This window comes from Eschscholzia californica, unplaced genomic scaffold (assembly GCF_041429995.1).
Source record: "Eschscholzia californica isolate CP2 unplaced genomic scaffold, dmEscCali1.0.p SCAF_4, whole genome shotgun sequence".
In the NCBI taxonomy this organism is placed as follows: Eukaryota; Viridiplantae; Streptophyta; class Magnoliopsida; order Ranunculales; family Papaveraceae; genus Eschscholzia; species Eschscholzia californica.
In genome coordinates, this window is record NW_028238461.1 from 49,565,089 (window position 1) to 49,582,769 (window position 17,681).

The following is a 17,681-nucleotide window of genomic DNA, read 5'->3' on the forward strand; positions in this document are numbered from 1 at the left end:
AAATTTTCGTAAAAACAACAGCTGACGATATTTTTAAAAGTTAACGATAACAAGTTTAAAAACCGTGACAAAGAAACTAAATTATGCAAAATTGAACAAGATGGATCTAGAGAAATTACAACCCCAAAATTGGAATCTAAGAGTTTTTTTTAGATGGGTAGACATCTACCCAGAACGAAAATTTAGTCATCACATAACTATTAGACGTGTCATTTAGGCCTTCTTTTCGCATCTAAGACTTATTATAAAATTTGAAAATGTCATAAGAAGTTGTACCCTTTCTCATGGTCCTCACCTATTTATCAATTAGGGCAAGTAAAACAAAAGGGTATCTACAATTGTGGAATCCTTATCAACATTGATGACATACAAAGTAAGAAATCCAAGTAAAGATACTTAAAATCTACCAAAAATCATATTAACATTTGAAGACAGCAAAATTGAAATATAAAAATCCTTTTTCTCCTACATGATGCCTCGGAATTCAAATTATGGACCACTAGATTTGGGTATCAATATATTACATTTTATCTTAATCTCATTAGGGTTTCAAAATTGACCCTTTTAGCAAATGGAATGGGGCTATCTGTGATCATGTCCTAAAGAAGGATATGGAAGAGGAACAGAAATATGCTATCCATCAAAAGATGGCTGACACATTAATAGCTAATTGAGGATATGTACATGTCTGTGTGGAATATTGTTCTTTCAATTAGTGTTTTTTTAGTAATCTATGAAAAATAGTGATTTAAGAGTTCAAGGCGTTACCGTTAGATAGTGTTGTTACGATGGTTGTCTCCTTCGAGACCTCAAAACAGAGATGTGTTGGATAACAATTCAAAATAGAAATTATTGACAAGATAGTCAAAAAAGAGGTGTTCGGGCGCTCTCACATGGAAAATTAGGTCTACGCTTAACCTGACGCCTTACCTCTTAAACAACTGCCCTTATGCATAAACCTCGATGTCTTTCGTTATTTCTCAATCATCTTTGGTTAAAAAAAATGTTTAGATGGCTGTTTTATTCTACAAAAACAACATTCATGGAGTTCTTTAAACATTTGGTTGAGTGTGTTTGCCAACCATGAAGTCAATTAGTAAAGACCCATAATGTTGGGAGCTTTAGGTCTTCAATCAACTTTTCCTCACTAATTTTTGTCTAATCTAAAAGGGCCTGCTAGGTCCAGGGTTAGGCACTGTAGTGGTCCCCATTTTGGTGTGTTAGAGATTTTCGATTGTGGGATTAGGGTTGACTTTTGAATGTAACACTAGAAAACACCACAATTTTTTATTTACAAACTAAACTTTTTTACTCGATCTTAATGTCACACCTACTGGGATTTATTTGATTGATATTGCTTGTAGGATTTTTGTTAGAACAATACAAAATCTGTGTTGTCTTTTGACAGTCACAAAATTAGAGTAATTTATAAATATCTCAATTCTAGGTAGTATTGGTATTGCTTGTAGGATTTTTGTTAGAACAATACAAAAATCTGTGTTGTCTTTTGACAGTGAGAAAATTAGAGTAACTTGTAAGGGAAATGATAGAGTGCCCAGCAATTTTGCCCATTAAAATGCCCAACTTTCCTTATTTAGAAATAAAAGCGGTCCCCACCGTAGTCAAACTTTGAAAAACCCTTGTCTTTTAGTGATTCCACATCAGCTGGGCAATTTAATGGGCTAAAAACTGGGCACTCTAGCATCTCCCAACTTGTAAATATCTCAATTTAGCAATACATGATTTTTTATGGGCATTCTAAATTTTAGGGCACAATTACTCTATCTCAATCACGCTTGGAAGAAATTTGGAGAGACAGAGGACTTAACATTTCCAAAAGATAAATCCCAAGGAAAATGACATATTTAAAGTATTTTTTTTACGCAAATATACTTTTAAAAGTTCGATCCTATCCCCCCCTCCCCAATTAACCCCTTGGATATCTTTACTTGGCTCGGTGGTACGCATTACTCCTAATTCTTTGGCATGATAAAGACATGGTAGGAATAATCCTCATCATGTAGTAGAATTTAGGAATATCAAGATTTAAATGTATTTTCTATATTAATTAATAATCATTGAAATTGGAAAAATCTATCTAAAGATGTGTTGTTGAAATTTATGTTTGAAAATAAAATAAGAGTTGAGATATGAAAATTTAAGAGTCTGTGTTGGGATTTTCATAAACCTACTACGGATAAAATAGTTACATACGATTTATAAACGATTAACTATCCACCAAATCAGTTATTTCCAAACTATTTATAAGATCACTCACTACTTAAAAACAAATGCAAATGACGACGAAGCTTTTCCATGTGTAGTTTTTCCCTTTCATTTGATGGACTATTAGACTTTCACAAACAGTAATTAAACAATATCATATTCATTTAATAACTAATAATCAGATAAAAATTGTACGAAAGCGACTTAACAATGTATATATATATATATATATATATGTGTGTGTGTGTGTGTTTTATGACCTAGCAATGAGCATGAGGGCATAGCAAACACAGAAAATGAAACTCTAATAGCTTAAAACAAAAAGATGATAATTAATACAAAATAAAATTAGAATATTATGGAAACCAATTCTTATTATTAGATGGGTCAAGTATCTATATAAATTTGTGGCGGGGGACTTCCCCCGGGGTCAACAGATTTAATAAATATTTAGGCTTATTAAAGTATGCCGACATGGATCCAAACAAAACTGACTAACTTTTTTTTTTGTTTTGATAATATAAATGCAACAAAAGGCTATTTGCTCTAAATTGGTATTTGGTAAATGAATTTGTTATCTTATCTTGTTAATATACTAAAGTGACCATGAACCCATAATACCCATTATCCCTCATTTAAGTATAATATGCACCTATACATGTTACATAAGTTTTTAGCACTTGGATGGACTATAACCCAGTAGAGAAATGATATAACTTTCAACACAGAATACAGAGACATTCATATATATAAACTTCGTATGTTCCAAATCTTGTAATATAAATTTAATTAGTAGTCTTATAATATACTAATGTTTACATCTCCTTATCTAAATGAATTTTGGTGAAGTGTACGTATTTATGGACTTATTGTCTTCGAATTTAAAGATGTTAACTAAAGAAAATGTCAATCTAATTTAGTTATTTTAGATGTCTAACAGAAATTTTGGAGTCTATTTTAGTAATTTTTAATCAAAAATTATTTCTTTTAGGGTATTAAATTGTACACTGAAATATCAAAGAAATATAGTCATAGCTTCATAAATTGTTAGACGATGAAGGGGTTAATTATGTCCAATAAAATGATGGAGGGGCAAATTCTAGTTATCAGGATGACAAAGGTCTTAATAACAATTAATTCACAATTAAGGAGAAAACATAAAAAAGAAATGTTGGACAAGTTCAATGTCATTAACAGGAGAACCACGTGCATGGTATCTGCCCTTTTCAGTCTTTTGCTACTTTAAGCATTAAACATTAAACTATATACTGTGAGAAGTGATTAATGAACTAAGTACTTCACTAATTATTACTTAATCCTCGACAATTTCTAGGTAAATTTAAGTCATGTTTCTTTTAGGTCACAAATCTAGTTAGCTTAGTAGATCGACCAATCCAACCCCATCGCAATTATGACATAACATGTGAATTAACTCACTTGTTACTAGTTAGATACTCTAGATCAAATCAAAACTATATTACTTTCATTTGTTTGATGTTTTACAAAGAACTAAAGTATTACTAAAGTTTATGTAATAAATGACATAGGTTTTTGTCACGGCATAACTTATAATCATAAATTTTATTCATCAAATATCTATCGTCAAATTTTCACCACTGGATTTTCTTCTAGTAATTTAACTACTTCACAAGATATAATGCATCACTTGTATAACTAAACAACTTCTTCAGATAACTACTTACTATTTCCTTCTTAATTTTGTGCAGGTGATGTTATTATTGGGGCTATAATTTCTTTACATTGATTCTTCGTAGACAAGTTTATGAGAATGTAAGTGGGTCTGCTTTTTGCTTTGTTATTGTAGGTTGCCTTCAACTACTAATCACTCTTTTAATCTTCTGTTAGTAGCCTGAGTGATGATGCAAGTAAATTATGTCTTGGATCCATAGAAAATGTTAATTAGAAGTAACTAAATAATGGCAATGAATTCTTTTTGCATGCAAAAACTATATTTTTATAGTATTTTTTTTTTCTATCGCATTTCAAAATTTCGTTTATATAAAAGTTGTTTAGGATCAAATATTCTATAATGTTATCCAAAAAGAAATAATCTTTGATAAAATAAGAGTTCTACCCTGTATAAGATGTTTAGTAACATTTTCATCTTTTTTCAGTGCTATGTCAAAATATTATCTCCTATTACTCTTCTCGACAAACTAGTTAACTTGTAATATTAGGATAATTTAAAGTTGACTCAAATGGTGGACCAAACAATTGGGATAAGGAGTGAATATTGAGTTTGAGTCACCATAAACCATAAGGTAAGCAATAAGCATGATGTCTTAACTTTGAACTCGAGATAAGTGATATAAAATAAATAAATACTATAACTTTTGTTTATTATTAAATATGTATTTATTTAGAATTCGACTACGATCTACGTTAGTCGTTACAAGACATTGATACATCACAAAGATGTCACGAGCACAATAACCGACTAATTTAAACCATGAATGAAAGAGGTTTAAAATAAAAAAATATGAAAGAGGCCTATAACTCGACAAATATATTTATTTTATTAATAGCTTAAATTATATGAGATAAATTTCGATGACAAACTACTTCTACCGAGACTCGATCTCACGACTTCATGCGCTTAAGAGGAGTGTCCAACCACGACACCAAAAGCTGGTGGACACCAGATACGTTAGCAAATAATTTCATTTTCCCAAGAAGAAGATAAATACGAAAAAAAAAAAGCTACAATTATCCCAACGGTTGTGCCAACAATTTCACATTGGCGGTGAGACGGAGTGTGGTGCTCCTCTTAAAAGGTTAAACAACCCTTTCCTAGTGAGGCCTTTTAAAATCGTGAGGACCAAGTGTGTTAAAGCAGACAGTATCACTAACAACTCAGAAGGCTAGTCTGCAGTTCTGGACCATCCTATAAAACCAACATATTTTTAGTATTCTAGTCAATATATCAAAGCTGGCGTCTTCTTTCGTAGACTAATAAGTAGTACCATTTCTGAAATAATATGCATGTAGTAAGGTTATTTTAGTAACTTTAGGTAACTAAATCGGGGTAGAAAGAGAGAGAGAAGAGATTGCTGGGTTTTACTGCAAATGTTGATTGGTTGGAGTTTCACAAATGAGGAACCTTTTTTGATGCCTCTCTTATTACTTTCTCTCTCTAGTCCCTAGAAATAGATTTAATCAATAGAAATAGCAAGACTTGAGATGAGGAACCAATACATTATTCCTTGATTTCGGTGCTTGGAGAAGAAAGTCTTCTTTAGATAGAGAGAGAAAAGGGAAAGTTTTTTAGAGAGAGAAACAGACAAACAAATAAAGAGAGAGTAGAAAAAATAGAGTGGTGTTTCTGTTGTTGTTCTTCTTTGTTTATTTATGACCTTATCTCTTAAAAGTGGGTTTTAAAGAGGTAAGAGATAGAGAAGAAGAAAAAGGTAGAGCTGAGCTGAAGATAAGTTTCTTGATTGTCTCTCTTAGTATATCTCTGGGGGTTGAACTTTGAAGAAGAGATAGAAGAAAGTGATTTTGAACTGGGTTTAGCTAGATTTCAATGGTGGCGAAGAAGAGAAATGAAGAAATAGTTTGTGGGTTGAAGTTAAAACTTGGATTGGGATCTAGGGTTTTGTTCTGTTTTACTTTTTATTAAGCTTTTAGATAAGATTTGATTCGATTTGGGTAAAAGGATAGAAAAAAAAATAGTGAGTAAAAAGCGAAGATCCCTAAGTTTTTTTCAAGTGGGTGGTGATGTATAGTGGCTCTCAAACATCATCAAAAGACATGAATCTTTTGTTTCAGTCATCAACTTTCAAGAATTCATCAGAAGTAGTAGGAGGAGGAGGAGATTTTCAGAGAAATAATAATAACAGAGGAGGAGGAGGAGAAGTTTCCATGGATGTAAATCTATTTCATAGGCGTCAACAAAATCAACAAGTTCATCATCATCAAAATCAAAATCAACAACAATTAAACTCTGGGTTAATGAGATATCGATCTGCTCCAAGTTCTCTGTTTGCTAATCTCATTAATGGTGATGATGACGATGATGAAGGTGAAGGATGTGATACTTTTATACCTCCTCCTCATTCAAGTCCAGAAGCTGAAACAATATTTGCAAGATTCATGTCTTCTTGTGCTGGTAATGATTCTGATCTGAGAGAAATGAGTGACAAATCTACACCTATTATTAATAGAAACCCTCAATTTTTGACATCCATGGAACAAGAATCAGAAGATCAAAAAGGGTTTCCTCCACCCCCTCCTCCTCCTCCTCAGATGGTTTTTCACAGTCCTCCTCCACCACCACCACAACAACATCAACAACAACAACCACCACCACCAACACAAACTTCTCTTCAAAATCAATGTTCATCAAATCCAACTGAGGGTTCTTACAGAGTTGTGAATTCCATGACAATGGATCAACAAAATCCTTGTCAATTGAAGATGGGTGGTAGTGGTAATACTACTACTAATTCTTCAAATCTTATCAGACATAGTAGTTCCCCAGCTGGACTTTTCTCTCACTTATCTGTTGAAAATGGTAATCTTCTTCCCTTTTGACATTAAAAACCCTAAATATATAGATCTGATTAGTGAAGTTGAAAAGTTTCAATTTCAAATTATTTCCTTTTTTGAACTGATTTATATGTAGATCAAGTTTCTTTTGATGCTTATTTGGGTAGTATTTATTTACTTATCTTCTTTATGCCTTGGATTTGTCTATTTAGTGGTAAAACAACTAATCAGTGAAGCAAATCTTGACTATATATCAAGTTGCTGAAATATAAAATTGGATACCCAATTTGTGGAATTGTTTTTTTTTTTCTTTTTAGCCTGCATTAAAACTAGCAAATAAAGAATTGATTTAACAAAATTAAGATTTTGAGACTGAATTAGAGTACTAAACCAAGTTGCTAAAACATCAATTTTAGAGGCCAACATGTTGGAGTAGAAAAGCATGTTCTCTTTCGACCTGAGGTTGGTAACTTAATCGGTATCCATACATTCTGCAGACCATTAGTCTTTTCGTTATGTCTAGTTTAATCTTTGATATGAAATGAATTACTGAAAAATCTTTTTGATTAGCAGGCTATGCTGTAATGAGGGGAATAGGCAATTTTGGTGGTGGAAATGGTATGAATGGGGAAGCGACTCCACCGACTAGTAGGTTGAAAAGTCAATTGAGCTTCCCGTCAAGACCACCTACTTCATCGGGTTTAATGTCTCAAATTTCTGAAATCGAGAGCGATAGTATTGAAGGAGGGAATAATGGGGAAGATGGAAGTTTGGGTGATGGTAACAGTAGATTCATCCCCGGGTTCGCACAAGCTACTTGGAACGATTCTGGGCTCGATAGTTTTTCGAGCCTTAAAAGAGCTAGAGATATCAGTCATAACATGAATTCTGGCTTAAATCCATCAGAAACTCAGGTAAAACTTTTCAGATATTAACTTGAATGGTCATTTTAGTACTTAAATGTTTGTATAGTTTACGAATAATGGTTTTGTTTGTTCTTCTAATTAGAATGGGGAGGCAGGACATCACACGACTACTGGTTTAACCCACCATTACAGTTTGCCAGCAAATCCAGCAGAAATGGCAGCCATTCTGCAATTTCAAGACTCTGTTCCTTGTAAGATTCGAGCCAAGCGTGGTTGTGCCACTCACCCACGAAGTATCGCCGAGAGGGTAATGAAAAAGAACTTTTTGATTGTTTCTGTTTACCCGTTTGAGTACCCATTTTCCGATTCTCTCTGCCTAGCTACGTTTTCTTACCCGTCACATCGTTTTCAGGTGAGAAGAACCCGGATTAGTGAGCGAATGAGAAAGCTACAAGAGCTTGTACCCAACATGGACAAGGTAAAAAAAAAAGGACTAGTTCAAGTTGCTCGTAAAAACACTTATATCCTTCAAATCTATTTTCAGTTCTTCTTTAACTAAGAGAATTCATATTCTTATTCCGCAGCAAACAAACACGGCAGATATGTTAGACTTGGCGGTGGAGTACATCAAAGACCTCCAAAAACAAGTCAAGGTACTAATGAAAAAGAACACTTTTTTTTCACTCAAACCAACTTCTTATTCCCTTACTAGAAAAATTTTATTTTGCTTATTATTTTCAATATTTGTGCAGACAATGAACGAAAATCGAGCAAATTGTACGTGTTCAAGCAAACAAAAGCTATAAAATCCTACAAATTTGACTTGAATCATCTGTACAGAAGATAAAATAATGAAGAAAAAGAAACAAAGAACTTCTTTAAATAATGAGAAATGAGCATAATGGGAAGTATGGGGAATAACAAGAAAGCTAGTAGTTGTTTAAGTTGACAGAGCTTCCAATTGATGCCATGAAGTTAAAATATGAACTGTACAGAATATGTTCAAGTCTTATCTTCCTTGTATGTAATTTACTTGTTTAGGAACTCAAACAACTACCACTCTTAGGAAGAGAGTGGTGATCCATGTACGATTGTGGATAGATAAGGTTCGATCCGATGATCAAATCTGTTAAACTAGCATTGGATCGAAGATAATCAATCCATATTGTATTGTTAATTTGTTATGTATTGTTGAAGAAATATGTTTGAAATATACATAGATGTTAATGTAATTTTTTTGAAGGAAGATAGAACTTTGAAGAATATATGTTCGTGCTAGGCCTCGTATATATTACGGATGTCTGAATACGAAAGAGAAGTTAAAAGGTGTGGGGTTTGGTCGCATTTACCCTACTTTTATGGCTAAGGTACCTCCAACTATATTCGGTTCCTTCTTTGCGATAAAATATCACATGAGGACTACTTACTTTTGAAAATATCACATGTAAATGGTTAGTTGGTGCTGCAGCTTTTCGATAAAAGTATATTTGCACTTTTAGGAACTTGGTTTGTCAATGCTCTCTTGTGCTACTATTTAACTTGCTTTTGTTTAAAATGAGATAAATTTCTTTGTTCTCTTTTATATTTGACGAAATTATGACGAAATTTTCCATTTTTTTTAATACGAGAAGGCCCACTAATTCATTATGCGTAAAGTCTAGGTTTACATATAAAACTAAAAAATATACTATCTACTATTTGATTTGCAAAGTATTGAAATTCATCTTGAACTACTTCAATCTTGAATATGTGATCAATCTTGTTACTTTTTTTTTTTGTTAAAAATCAATCTTGTTACTTGTTTACCTATCTATTATATTAGTATGTACCTATACAAATTGAATGTCTAAGCTTTCTTCTATTTTAAGTTGTTGACTTGTAGTTTTTGTTATCCTTTGGAAGGTTTCCAACTAATACTAAATAGTCAATGTTGTCTCCTTTTTATATACTCTCACTTATTCTAATAGCTTCAACTAGAAGTGGTTGCTTTTATGATGTTTGCTTTGATAAAACTTGAATGATGAACATCATAACTATACTTTCATTTAAACCCATATTTCCTTTTATAGTTGTTTTCTTTATTACAAACATTTAAACTCATATTGTCATCTTTTTCTTCAAAAGTGTTTTAATGTAGATATCGAGTGTGAATTCGGTAACAAATACAAAAAATCATTAATCGACTAAGTAATAAGTATGGGCATACTCATACAAATTAAAAATTCATCTATATGGCATCAATTATACTTATATAATATAGGATTTCTCTTTTTTCTTTCAATTAGGAAAAATGCGAATCAAAAAAAAAATTAGGATATAATGCAACTTTGTGGGGTAAAGGGGGTCAATTTAGTTAATTTAGTGGGCCTCATTTAAAATCAGAGAAGATTTATTAAGTAGGGCCCATAACCTAGAAATAAAACCAAAAAACATTAAAAGGAAAATCAAGGTGTCTGTAACTAGCCAATCTGAAACTTACTCAAAATGACCAATCCTGTCCCTCTCCTAAATAAGACAAAATTCCAAAGAGGTAAAAAAGTAAATAGTGAAAGAAGTATAGGTGTATTTTTGGAAATTCAAAAAGATGGTAGTGTTTTGTACTGGTGTGGGTTGCTATAAATGAGAGGATGACTACAGTAATTGTTAGTTTTTTTTTTTTTTTTTTTTTGTTGAAAGCAGTAATTGTTAGTTATGATAGCTGTATCCAACTAAAACTACCTTTTTCATCAAACATCAATCTTGACCATTGGATTGATTCTCATTGGATTCGAAGAATATTCAGTTTAATGTATTCCACGTCACTGATGATGTCACTTCATTTTTCGGCTCTGGAATCCAAAATGCTTGAGTTTCTTTTTCTTGTTTGGTTAAGGTAGGGGGCCCTCTCTCTTTCTCTCTCTTCTATGTCAAGAAGAATAGAGAGAGGCATCTTGGAGGATGGAGTGAGAACAAGGGCATCAAAACAAAAGGAAGAGAAGAGGAATTGTATTATTAGTGGTATCATGACCTACATCATTGAGGAGCTTTGGACAAGTTTTAAAGGATTTTGGGTGTATGACATTTCTTAGCTTACATTTTTTTAATCTTTCCAAAAGTTTTTGTTAATAGACAAAGAAAAAAGTGGAGAAGGATCACATAGGCGGAATGTATTTCAACAAAAAAAAGGTAGAATGTTGTCTTGATACGGTCGATGTGTTGAAAAATATTTTAGGTGTAATTATAATGTTACTCTCATAATATTATTTTTAAGCCTAACTTCTTACTATTTATTGTAAGTTTGTGTTTTGGAGAAAAAAATAAAAAAATCTAGTGGGTGCACAATTTTAAAGAGTGCCAAATTTTCTATTGTAGCAACTTCTTTTTCCTCAACTCTTCCCGAACACTATTTTCGACCAGCGTCTCCTGATACCACCACCATTTCTCTCATCTTTCTGTCTTCACTTTCTTTTTCATTCTTTTCTCCCACCCACATCTTCATTTATCGTTCTTTTTTTCTCTCTTATCCTCCTCTTTCCTCTTCCCCCTCTCTACCTGTTCCGAGAAAGGAGATGTTCTCTTTCCTTCGAACACCGATTTGGTTTGGGGGAAATTCTCCTAACCACTACCCACTTATTTGGGGTATTTCCATCTAACTAGGTCGACAATCCAGCAAAGGAGCTCCTTCAATTTGTCGGAATAAATAGAGAAAGAGGAAGAAGGTCAGAGAAATGATGGCGGTGGTTAGAAGAGAAGAAAGATATATAGAAAAAAGTGATTGAAGGTCGCAAGCAACTATAATAGTTTATCAGCCACTTAGTTGCCCTTGCCCAATGGTCTCCTAGGGATGGAGAGTGATGGGTGGTGGAGGTTGGGGAAAGAAAATAAGAACCAGAAAAGTTCCACTTAAAATTTCTTGAGCAAGTAAAAGTGGCGCACCTCACTTAGTTGCCCAATGGTCTCCTTGGGTCTCCTTGGGGTTGGGATTGTAGTGGTGCTTTTAGATTTTTCGGGGATGGTGTATTGCTAATATAAAGGTGCAATCAAAGCACGCCCTTCACCTTTTTCTTCCCACCAAACATTTTTTTTTTAGACCCAACCACCACCAACATCACGAACAAGAATATGAATGTAGTCAGAATGCATTGAGAATAACGAGACATAAAATGTTTAGATCTTTTATGACTCAGATAGGAAATGAATAAAGTTTTCTTTTTTCATATGAAAATGAATCAGATAGGAGATGAATAAGATATTTGTTTTGAAGAATATTAGAAAGAAACGAGAATGGGAAGAAAAATATCGAGAGAGACATACCCAACAATCCAAATTACTGGTATCAAGTGGGTGGGGGCTTTCGTCAAAAAAAAAAAAATGTGGGTGGGGGTAGCCCACACTCTATCTGGGCCTATTTCCCAACCGTTCCAAGCTGGACCTGATAGGTCCGAGACTTGAAATCCCAAGATTGAAGATCAAGATTGGACCAACATAATCAAGATCTATAAGATTTTCAAGTACCTGTAAGATCTCAAGTTTGTATAAGTAATCCTAGATATCGAAGAACAATAATCTAATAACGTAGGATGTTGTGAACTCTATAAGATTATTTTCACGGAGTCATTGTTTTTGTAGACCTCTCTAATCTAGGACACTAGATTTTTTTTAGTCTCTAAATAATAAGGTGTCGTTTGGCAATACCAAAATAAGTTACTTTTTTACTTATTTAAGTAGAAAAACAAAAAAATTAGTTTGGTAACGTGAAAATTTTCAACTTCACTTAAGGGGGGTAGTGGATCGAGACTTTCACAGACTTTCATAGACAAATTGTCCCGTAGACATTTCAAGACATTTCAGATGACTTATTATAGACAACATGTGTTCATAGACATTTTCAAGACATTGAGAGTTTGTAGACAAAATGTCTTTATAGACATTTCAAGACATTTGATCCATAAACAAAATGTCCTAGGGACATTTTAAGATCTTGAGTCCATTGACAAAATGTGTAATGCATATTATATTTGTGCTAATCAAAAATATATTTTTCGACTTTTGTAGACATCTGTGAATATTTGTGGACATTGATGGATATTTGGTAGACATTTATTATTTTAATATTATTATTGTTTAATCATATGAAATAATATATTTATACTAACATTTCAAAAATATATTTTTCGACTTTCGTAGACATCTATGAATATTTGTAGACATTGATGGACATTTGGTAGATATTTATTATTGTAATATTATTATTATTATTGTTTAATCACATGAAATAATATGTTTATACTAACATTTCAAAAATATATTTTTCGATTTTCGTAGACATCTGTGAATATTTGTGGACATTGATGGACATTTGATAGATATTTATTATTTTAATATTATTATTATTTTTTAATTACATGAAATAATATATTTATACTAACATTTCAAAAATATATTTTTCGACTTTCGTAGACATCTGTGAATATTTGTGGACATTGATGGACATTTGGTAGACATTTATTATTTTAATATTATTATTATTGTTTAATCACATGAAATAATATATTTATACTAACATTTCAAAAATATATTTTTCGACTTTCGTAGACATCTGTGAATATTTGTGGACATTGATGGACATTTGGTAGACATTTATTATTTTAATATTATTATTATTGTTTAATCACATGATGGACTTCAAATGTCTCTTGTTTTTTGAAAGACATTTTGGCTTCCAAATTTGTCCCAAATCCTTCACAAATCCATCAAACTATGAAGTCCACCAAAGTATGAGACATTTTGGAAGACAAATCGAATGCCTCGGACTTTCGTAGACTCTCAAATGTCTGGATTTGAATGCCTCAGACTTTCGTGGATTCTCAAATGTCTGGATTTGAATGCCTCAGACTTTCGTGGACTCTTAAATGTCTGGATTTGAATGCCTCGGACTTCCGCGAAAGTCCCAATCCAATACCCCCCTGAGTTAAAATAAGCTATTCTTTTACTTATTTAATCTTTACATATCAACGGTGAGATCTTAGGTTTGAGGTTTATTGTGGTCCCGAGTGAGTGAGAGGTTTGAGGTAAGAAATTTCCATCTTCAAATAGACCATTCACTTCATTACATAAAATACTTTCAAGACAATGGTATGTTTTTAAAATTTCAAAATTATTACCCTACCAACCTATATAACGGCTAGGAAAATCTTCTTAATTAAGAAAATTCCACATGTCACTAAATAATTGGTTTTGAACTTCTTTCTCACATTATTCACGGGATTCTTTTTAAATTCCCTCCCAAACTTTGAAATATTTTGTAAAATTAGCTGAAATTCCGCCCTTCCTTTACTCTCTAGACCATCATGGATGAAGATGATGGAGAAGGCTTTGGCGGAGGCGGATTTCACGCCCCATCTCTTGTTTCTCTCTCCTCTTTCTTCTCTCCTTCTCTATCTTCTCGCCGTCTTTCAAGCAATTTTTACGAGCCAACTCAACCGATTCGTGCTTCCAGAAGACTATCTTGGGTTAATCTTGAAGGTCGACTTGTTGGTGCTGAAGAAGCAAGTTCAGCTAAGACTATTGGAGGTTCTTTGAGCAGAGAAGCAGCTGTTGCATGGGAACTTTTCAGTCCGATTCATCGAATTTTGATTGTTGCTGTTGTCGCTGTTGCTACTGCTGATTTGAAGAAATCAAGAGAGATTGCTAAGCTCAAACGATCTGTTGATCTTAGGGTTAGTATCAATCATAATGATTTTCTTTGTTGTGTTTTGTTCGAATTTTGATTTATGAATGATTTTCTTTGGTGTGTTTTGTTCGAATTTTGATTTATGAATGATTTTGTGTGTTAGGGTTTTTGTAAATGGGGTTTTAAATTGTGGGTTTTTCTATGTTAGGGTTTTTGTAAATGGGGTTTTGGATTGTGGGCTTTTCTATGTTAGGGTTTTTGTAAATGGGGTTTTGAATTGTGGGTTAGTATCAAATTGTGGGTTTTCTTTTAGTTTCTCTTTAGATTGAGAGTTTGGCTGCTTAATTTAAGTTTAACCCAAACAGAGTTTAGGTTAAGGTTAGTGTTAAATGTTGTTTTCTTAGATAAAAGGATTTATTCTTGTTTCTTGATTCAAAGTTTGCATGTTATTGTAGATTAGGGTTTATGAAATTTTTCATTCTGTATTCTGCATGATTTTGTAAATTCTCAATTTCCTGTTAATCTCCATTAAAGTAATGGATTTTGGTACAACAGTGTAAAATATAAAATGCCCTTAATTTGCAACTCTCTAGTTTATGATTTCCCCCTTCAATTTTTTAAAATCAGTACATTTCGAATCCTTTTCTGCTTGTTCCGGAAAGAAGTGAAAATTTGTTACCAACATTTGCAGGACCAGATCTTGTCAAGCATGCAACAAAAACTCGACAATCTATGTGAGGAAGTGAACACAATGAAAGATAGATCCGAAACCAAAAATGCAGATCTTGTTCTGTTTACTGAAAACAAAGACTTCATATTTAACAAGAACACAAATGCAGATGAAAGTAAATTCTCTAGTTGTGGATGCCGTCCTTGTGATCATCATCGGGTTACATTGAATGGGTCTACGGTAAATTATTGACTTACTGTAAAATATGAACTTGTGATGTTTGTGGTGATCTTGTCATCTCACTATTTCACTAAAATTTATGGCAGAACGATTTTGTTGAAAAAGCAGCTTGTCACGATGATATGTTGAAGTTTAAACCTCTCATGACGGGAGGAGAGCAAGAGGAGCGCAGGATGTCTGATCTATCTGATTGGGCTTCAAGTATCACATCTTCAGCAGACACGCAGGACCAGGTAACGGAAATTGTCTAGGAAGTTTTGTTCATAGTTCTCCTCTTGGAATTTTAGTTCTTAGAATATAGTCTCGTTTTAGGTAGGATTGAGGGTGCCAGTATTGTATTTACTATTACGTAGCCTTAGGGTTCCGAAGATATGTTCTTAGAATATAGTCTTGGAAATTTATTAACCCAAAGACTATTACTTCCCGCTATTATATAGAAACCACATTACTTGCTTTTAAATGGAGTAGATTACATTTCTGATAGCGTGCCATTTTTTGGTACTCAAAACACGGGCATAAAACATATTCAAAATCCTTGAAGTTTATCATCAAATCTATATAGCCTTTCAGGGGTTCGCCAGATCAAGTCCCAACTTGGCCCATGCTTTGGGTCCCTCGTGAGCCCAACTACTTAGATTTTATATGTGATTCTGAGTGGTTAAGAAACTAGTTTTGCAAGTAAGAAGCTTGGAAACTAACATGGGCATTGTTTAAACGGTATTGCATCACTTGTTTCTTTTATTTCTTCATTTTTGTGATTGGCCCATTCTACCATCTGAAGTATAGCTGCCCTGTCAACTGAAAGCAATCTTTTTTTTTGAAATAGTCAGCAGGCACTGAAAGTGATCTTAATATTAGCTAGGCCTAGTTATCAATTGCAAAGAAATTGAATGTCGAAGTTAAACTAGAAGCAAATTGAGTGTTAACAACTTAATTATATGTCTCTATTTATAACAAGTACGGTTAATTGCTTGCAGCTGTGTTCACTAGCAATAGAACAAGATCTCTACAATCTCCAAAGAGATGAAGATGCGACCATAAACGCGCTGGTTGCTGTAGTTAATGCAACTGATGCTGCAAGTTCTAAGGTACTCCAATCTTTAATTGCTACAATTTTTCTTTCGGACTAAAAAAGAACAACCAATGTAAACGTTGTGAATATTCGCAAAAAGAATCATGTAGTATCAAGCGGAGCCTTCCCTGCGAATTTCATAAGTTCCATTCTTAACTTGATTCTCCTTTTATTTACTTCTTCACAGAGGATCTCAGAGTTGGAAGATGTCATTCGAAGGAAAAGCATGATAATATCAAAGCTGAAGAAGGATATGGCAGTTCTAGAGCAGAAGGTGAGCTTACACACCACTCTCTTCTCCCAGTTTCAAATGAAAATCTTTTGTAGTGAAGTGCTAAAAGTGAAAGTTTCTGCTAGGTGGTGCACCTAACAAGGCTTCGAAGACCCTCATCTGCTTCGACTGTGAGTCTTAAGCTACCAACTATGGCAGATAATCTTCTTTACGACATGAGCTCTACTAGTCCCTCATCTTCAGATTCTGATTCTCCTGTTGAGAATCCAAAACGGGTTCCCGTTTTGGATGAACGTCAAGAAGTTTCAGCTCATCAAAATGTTGCTGTGAGGAGAAATCATCAAGCAACTTCAGCAAGACCTCAAATATCCTCAACAAAATCTGCAGATAGACCTCAAATATCCACACCAAAGTCCGCAGATAAAGCAACAGTATCCACACCAAAGTCAACGGATAAACCTCCAATATCCTTACGAAAGTCGGCAGATAGAACTCCAAAGCAACGTCCAGTAACGCCTGTTAGCCCTCTTTCAGAGAATTCCATGAACAGGCGATTTGATTCATCGTTAAAATCCAGTCAAAGTGAATTTCGATCCAGTACAGGGGATCAAAAGAGGAACAGAAGGCGCAGCCAACTTGCAACAATGGAAACTGGTTCAGGGAAGAGATGGGTTTAGCTGTTTAGTAAGTAATCATAATCATAACTTCTGTTTTCTCAACTTTACTATCCATTCAAGCTTCGGTTTATCTGCTCATACCTCTGTTTGTTCACACTAACAATGCTTTTGTTTTTCGTGTGATCTTTTATAATTACCAGAACTCTGACACCAGAACGCGCGGAGAATTCGTAGGTGATTACTATGCTACTGGTAGGAGGGGGGGAGAAAGGAGATAATCTGAGTCGAAGTTAAAATTTATACAGAGCTTCATGAAGTATTTTAAAAGCTAAATTAATGCAGAAACAGTTTTAGATAATATGTAATATAAATTTTACATGTATTTTCTTGATAGAATGAAACATGCTTTGGGCTCACATACAAACTCAAACAGTTGACTAGTTCGATTTTGATTAGTTAAATTACAGGGTAAAAGCAAGAGAAGTTTATTTCCCTAATTTCTTTTTTTATTACAAGTGCTATTCATAACTAGTAGTATCTTATAATTAAGGGGAGTAACTATCATGGATGTAAATCTATATCTATATATAATAAATA

General features: G+C 33.4%; 2 protein-coding genes across 2 annotated transcripts; both read left to right on the forward strand.

The window, feature by feature from the left end:
• Positions 1–5,167: 5,167 nt before the first annotated feature.
• LOC147545649 (transcription factor bHLH122-like) lies at positions 5,168–8,833 on the forward strand. The gene is made up of 6 exons (XM_086632652.1): positions 5,168–6,760; positions 7,309–7,649; positions 7,744–7,908; positions 8,014–8,079; positions 8,186–8,254; positions 8,354–8,833. The coding sequence occupies exons 1-6, from the start codon at positions 5,965–5,967 to the stop codon at positions 8,405–8,407; spliced, it is 1,491 nt and encodes a 496-aa protein (XP_086488778.1). The 5' UTR covers positions 5,168–5,964; the 3' UTR covers positions 8,408–8,833.
• A 4,873-nt stretch (positions 8,834–13,706) lies between these two features.
• LOC147545650 (inactive rhomboid protein) lies at positions 13,707–17,581 on the forward strand. Its single transcript, XM_086634581.1, has 7 exons — positions 13,707–14,299; positions 14,945–15,163; positions 15,250–15,396; positions 16,141–16,251; positions 16,423–16,509; positions 16,593–17,151; positions 17,285–17,581. Exons 1-6 carry the CDS (start codon positions 13,931–13,933, stop codon positions 17,142–17,144), a joined length of 1,485 nt encoding a protein of 494 aa, XP_086490707.1. The 5' UTR covers positions 13,707–13,930; the 3' UTR covers positions 17,145–17,151; positions 17,285–17,581.
• The last annotated feature ends 100 nt before the right edge of the window (positions 17,582–17,681 follow it).

What these genes read in the sequence shown, in the direction of transcription:
- LOC147545650 (XM_086634581.1), top strand. Translation starts at nt 13,931, where the DNA reads ATGGATGAAGATGATGGAGAAGGCTTTGGCGGAGGCGGATTTCACGCC. An exon ending in AACGATCTGTTGATCTTAGG is followed by an intron (nt 14,300 to 14,944) that starts GTTAGTATCAAT and finishes CAACATTTGCAG; the next exon opens with GACCAGATCTTGTCAAGCAT. An exon ending in CTGATGCTGCAAGTTCTAAG is followed by an intron (nt 16,252 to 16,422) that starts GTACTCCAATCT and finishes ACTTCTTCACAG; the next exon opens with AGGATCTCAGAGTTGGAAGA.
- LOC147545649 (XM_086632652.1), top strand. Translation starts at nt 5,965, where the DNA reads ATGTATAGTGGCTCTCAAACATCATCAAAAGACATGAATCTTTTGTTT. An exon ending in TCACTTATCTGTTGAAAATG is followed by an intron (nt 6,761 to 7,308) that starts GTAATCTTCTTC and finishes TTTGATTAGCAG; the next exon opens with GCTATGCTGTAATGAGGGGA. An exon ending in CACGAAGTATCGCCGAGAGG is followed by an intron (nt 7,909 to 8,013) that starts GTAATGAAAAAG and finishes CATCGTTTTCAG; the next exon opens with GTGAGAAGAACCCGGATTAG.